The sequence below is a fragment of the Styela clava genome, chromosome 10 (genome assembly GCF_964204865.1).
Source record: "Styela clava chromosome 10, kaStyClav1.hap1.2, whole genome shotgun sequence".
Taxonomy (NCBI): Eukaryota; Metazoa; Chordata; class Ascidiacea; order Stolidobranchia; family Styelidae; genus Styela; species Styela clava.
In genome coordinates this window covers 7,231,765-7,237,424 of record NC_135259.1, presented here as the reverse complement: position 1 = coordinate 7,237,424, position 5,660 = coordinate 7,231,765, and the positions used below count along the sequence as shown (strand labels likewise).

At 33.7% G+C, this 5,660-nt stretch overlaps 1 protein-coding gene across 1 annotated transcript; it reads right to left on the bottom strand.

Annotated features, from left to right (window-relative positions):
* Positions 1-4,326: 4,326 nt before the first annotated feature.
* Positions 4,327-5,660, bottom strand: LOC120337352 (uncharacterized). Its single transcript, XM_039405122.2, has 3 exons — positions 5,467-5,660; positions 5,271-5,378; positions 4,327-4,954 (listed from the first exon to the last, which is right to left on the bottom strand). Exons 1-3 carry the CDS (start codon positions 5,596-5,598, stop codon positions 4,823-4,825), a joined length of 372 nt encoding a protein of 123 aa, XP_039261056.2. The 5' UTR covers positions 5,599-5,660; the 3' UTR covers positions 4,327-4,822.

Genomic DNA, 5,660 nt, shown 5'->3' with positions numbered 1-5,660 from the left:
TTGCAATAAAGTTTCCAATTTAAACATTGATTTGTGTAGGTCAGTTCCGTATGTGGGTATTGTCACAAATTTTATTATCCGTGTGTTTTGGTTTAGTTTGTCTTTTCATATTTGCCTATATTCTTTTCGAGGATCTTCAATTTGGATATACTTCATCCGGATCCGGTTATTGTGAGACTCCGACCACCATCGAGTCGTGTGAAAAAAAGAGCTTCATTCTCTTCTTCGCTCGGCTGGGTTGGCTGTCGAACGTATTTTCCCTGTGTTCTCTGTTCTATGCTGATTTTAGGTTAAGTGTGAGGCTGCCGCATAATAAACCACAAATCCGGAATCTGAGTCTTCTGATTCTTTCAATACACAGGATAAAAACCTATCTGTGACAGTATGCAAGGCCGTTATCGTGTCCATTTGTTTACAAATCCTACATTGTAAGTAAACTGGGTGAATATACTGTATGTGAAATCCTAACCGACAAAGTTTACTTAATGAATAAGAGTTATTATAAACATAGGTAGATAAATAGATTTTACTCCGATTCATTTTCAAAAACAAAATATACATACACAAAAGATTACAGCGAAGAATCTGGGGAGTGAACAAAACCTATAAATGAGTTTAAAACGTATTCAATGCGTTCATTCACCGAAAAAAAAAAGTCACAAACCTAAACAAATAAGCATTGAAGGCGGTCATTACTCAGGCGTCACATTTTGTAAAAGATGGATCATGAGACCACATATAATTTCTTCCCATATTTCTAATACCAACTTTTATTCCCAAGTCTTTGCCTATATTTTTAACCACCCGTAAAAAGCTGAAGTGAACTTCACTAACACAACATACACAAAACAAATGTGATTATTATGTAATGGAAAAGCGCATACGCATTAGTTTATATAATACAATTCGGTTAGCGTTAGAAGTATGTGCAAAGGCGTAAACGAATTCAGTTGAAAAGTTTTGAAGGGAATGTGACGACGGGGCAGTCTAGAGCAGGGGTGTCAAACTCGTGGGTTTTCGAGGGCCGCATTGCATTTTGGGAACTGGGCAAAGGGCCGCAAACAGTTTTTGATAATGTATGCTTGAATTAGATCTTCTAGATAGGTGTAGTTTGTGACGCAATTAAACAGCGGAATAAAGTTTTGTTATTTACTCAAATCTCAAATGCCATTTACATATTAATTTTTGCATTTCACTATTCTTGCAATTAACTGTATTTATTACAAAAAATCATAAATTTGTATGCACAACTATTCAAAACATTTTTGAACGAAGTTAATACATATACTAAGCATGACTTAATATATATATATAGACCTAAAATTCACAAAAATGTTACAGAATAAACTTTTTTTTTATTACATATATCCTGAATAAGGATGTAAGTTTTAGAATTTCGAAGCGATTCGAATCAATATCGACTCGAAGCAATTTAACAAAAAGGGGCTTGATTCTATTTAAATAAAAAATTATTGCACGACACAGCGGCGTCGCCTTTATATCGACCAAAAGCGTTTATTATCCCTACGTGTAGGCCTACAGCATTCCAAAGCCAGCCGTGACACTCCAGAATCGTTATATTTCATATTGGTAGCAGCTTTCGCTCAATTTTAATCGACTACTCAAAATGTTACAAAGTTTCACAAATATTTGAAACGTTTCTTCAAATTATCTACATACATCATTGCTTTATCCCTTATTGAAAACATGTCTGCGATGCTTCCCTCGTTATCATTGCTTCTTTTACAATCATGGCGCATACGTTACTAACTAGCGTTTATCATTTGGATAAATTTTGAAGTTCGAGTTTAGAACAAACAATCGCTATACACCCGGTATTATTTGCAAACATAATTGTATGTAAGTAAATATGTAACTGAGTTTACTTTTATGTAACAAAAAGTAAATCTCAGCCGTAATATATTTGGTAGTTGATACATCCATGCAGTGTGTTTTTCTAGTAACTTTCTTAATTCTTTCGGCTCATTATTGTTATTTTATCAAAAGTTATAGTATATTTCTTCCAAATTTCAAGAAAGTTGACGGACTCGAGTTGGGAAACACTGTTCTAGAGCAGTGCTCCGCAATCTTTTTTAACTTACGGCACACTCATAAACGAGAAAAACGAAGTGTAACTTTGTTTTAAGTTCATATATATTTCACTGAGAGATTTGTGGTTGTTTTAATGAGTACAATCGCTTTATATTAGGATCAATACGTGGAAGAGCAACTCGAAGGTCGCCGTCAACATCTTTTATGCAGGATCGTTTATTGTTTTTGATCAGTATTAAATAGGAAAAGCTTTGTTTGCACACATAAGTTGTGCAAAACTGGTGCAATATTTCAATAGCTGCATTGGAAATGTGCGCTTATATTCTTCTTTTATTGAAATCCAAAACACATCAAGTGGAATTTCACCGAATTTGAGTCTTAGCGTTCTGTCATTTTTATACTTCGAAGAAATTTTCTCTAATACGCAGGGGTATTTCTTTCGTTGACAGTTCAGCACTAGTTGAGAAAGGATTTCGGATCCAGTCGTATCGTTCATTGTTATTTGCGAAAAAGTACCAGTACTTATCTTTGCTGTATTAGAGTTAAGTGCTTTTTCGTCAAATTTGACACGAAACCGTATTTCGGATTTAAGTGGCGCATAAGTTTACCCATTGCTTTATTTGAAAGTTACTCCCCACAAATAACGCAGACTGAATTTGTAGCATCTTCGTTACCACAACAAAAAAATCCATATTTAATGTAATCTTCCCTGTATTCCTATTTGATAAGTTTTTTTTTCTTTTCAACGTTGCTTGTGCTAGGTACAATATGTTGCTCAGTATTAGATGTTTCGGATGTTCTTTTTAAAAATTCATCCATTTTGCTAAATTTAACGTTCCTTGACTTTTTAATCAATGACCACTGCAGACACTGGCAATGATTCTGTAGACTCACACTTCAGTTTCATTTATATTCGATTACTACACGTGCTATGTTTTTTGTGGCCCGTCCACATTCTCATGAAAGTGAAACTATACAAGAGAATCAAAAAATCCTTTTCGCCAAAAATAGACAATTGAATTTTTTTAATGAAAATTTTACCACTCAATTCCCCAAAATAGCATTATCATTAATTGCTACTCCAATCAAATTATACTAATTTTAACTCCAGCATTTTTTTAAATTGGTTTCTGGCCCACCTGAAAATGTTCATGTGGGCCATGGCCCACTGAGAGAATCGGTGGTCTAGCGGCTTCAAACGCCTCCAAGTAATTAAATTCTGAAGTCAAATGTCTTTTTCGTAGTCGTAGCGGAAAAAGGTAATTTTTTTTCAAACAGTAACAACCGCCAGAACAATAGTAACAACACTTTTGCTCCAATTGATCAACAAGAACATCTTTCTCCGGTATGGACTAAAATGAGTAAGTAATACAACCTATATAGGGCGGGCATCCTCATACCAGTTCACCCCTCGTTTGTTTTTTATTTTATTTTCAATTATATACATGGACTTGAGTTATATATTAAGAATACAATATCATTTTTATCCCGGGGCAATAGGACGGCTTGATCAAATGGCGTACTACGGCATCTTGTCCGGTTACCTGTCTATGTCGGATATAGGATTAGTTAGTCAATTATTTGGTTTAAATGTATGACCTAATGGTGAAGGAACCGATTAGCGCTTGCATGAACCACTCACTCTAAGATGATGAGGAGTCCAGCAATCTCTTTGGCACACAATTATCTCTCACGGGATTCGAACTCACGCATGGTAATTAGAAGTGCGATGGCTAGCGTATGTCTAACGCTCAGCTCATAAATCGACTAATTCACTCTTGCGATTTTTCATCGAAAAATCGTTCAAAAATTTTGGACATGGAATTAAATTGATGTTTAAATCAGTAATTAATTACATTTCCACGTATTTTCTTTGAGATATGAGGGAAGAGTTACCGAATCAGGAGACGGTTATTTATAAATTTATTTTTTATTTGCAGTCGTTCGTCTTCTATTCATATTGGTGGAAAAAGACATCTAACCAATATAAGAGATTTGTAATATTTGATTTTATCTGAATAACTAAACTTTCAACGATTTCACTATATGCGAACGTTTATGACGGTAGCGTTAATTAACACACTTCCGTTTGCTATAAGCAAGTTTAGAATCCAAGTTCTCCTATATTTTCTCTTTGTTTCAGGAATATAACGAACCTTGCTTTTCAATCTGCATATCATTATGAAGGAAGATAACGCTCCAGTGTCATCCCTGTTCCTAGCATTTAGAATAGACGTAGGCTTACAATATTGCTTATTTTATACGCACAGCAAATAAATTTTTTAATGTTTATTGAATAAAATAAAATAAATTCATCAAAGATAAGAAACGATATTTAAAATAAATATAATACACAAAGTTGAGTCAAAAAATTCTTAAAACACATTCAATGAATCAAGTCAACTCCAGTTTAACACTCGATTCGATCTAGACAAAAATTCTGAAAAGAATCCGATAGAAGCTTTTGACTTATTGTTGATAAAATACTACGCCATATAAACTAGATCAATTTATTGTGAATTGACGACATGCGATTCGACAATGCTTAATAATAAAAAAACGTTCCATATTACTAACGATGACGGAGACGTCTCACGTTTAAATTAGTCAACTTAAAGGAAAAAAGTCATTGTATCGATAATCAAAAAGTACAGTATAAGGTATAAAATCACACTTCATAATTTAAATACTGACTTTGTTTTCCATTTCAATATATACTCACATATGATTTGTTTTGTACAAATAATGAAAGAAGATAGAAATAAAAAAGTTAGAGAATTAAAGCTCCTGTTTTCATTCCCATATTTCTGTCGTATCCGACTTCACATTCAATAATATTAGGTGAACCAGAGTAAGCGTCTTCGATGACAACTCCAAGAAATTTCTTGTGATCAACTTTGATCTGTAAAGGGAAAATAATATTTCATCATTCAACCTCAGAACGAAATATTGAAGTTGTGTTGCATTACGTTTAATAACTAATACATCGGATCTATATTTAAAATCCAACTGCAAACGTCGGTGAAATACACGCATCACCTTGTGAATTGTAATGTACTTACTCAAAGTGATCAGAATTTTTTGACAGATCACCTAAGCACAGCGTTACTAACCTCAATAAGTGTTATGCATTTGTGAATTCATTAAAATCCTAGTAACAATCTGGTTTGTTCAATACCTAATAAGGAATGTTACCATAAAGGTGAAAATTTACTAACCTTCATCCAAATTACGTTGGTATTTTGGCGTGATGTTCTGTAAATTCTGGGGTCCCATTTTTTCTTTCCGTATTTCTCACCATTCATTATTTGAAGTTCTTGTTTCAACTAAAAACAATTGGATTGAGTATTGTAACTACTCTTAAAAATTTTCCGTATTTTAAATTGGATTGAATACATTATGAGATGTACTTACGGAATCAGCAATGGTATCCACCGTATCTTTCTTTTGAATTTGAACCCTATCGCCAAAAGTATAAATTGTAAAAGCGTTCGTCAGTGAAATGCAAGCTACCAGGCACAACAAAACTACCAAGGACGACTGCATTTTTGAGTTTTTTTTTATTTTAACAGCGGCCAATAACTTCCAAATCGAGTCTCAGATCAAAA

What these genes read in the sequence shown, in the direction of transcription:
- LOC120337352 (XM_039405122.2), bottom strand. Translation starts at nt 5,598, where the DNA reads ATGCAGTCGTCCTTGGTAGTTTTGTTGTGCCTGGTAGCTTGCATTTCA. An exon ending in TGGATACCATTGCTGATTCC is followed by an intron (nt 5,379 to 5,466) that starts GTAAGTACATCT and finishes AATTGTTTTTAG; the next exon opens with TTGAAACAAGAACTTCAAAT. An exon ending in CCAACGTAATTTGGATGAAG is followed by an intron (nt 4,955 to 5,270) that starts GTTAGTAAATTT and finishes TTCCCTTTACAG; the next exon opens with ATCAAAGTTGATCACAAGAA.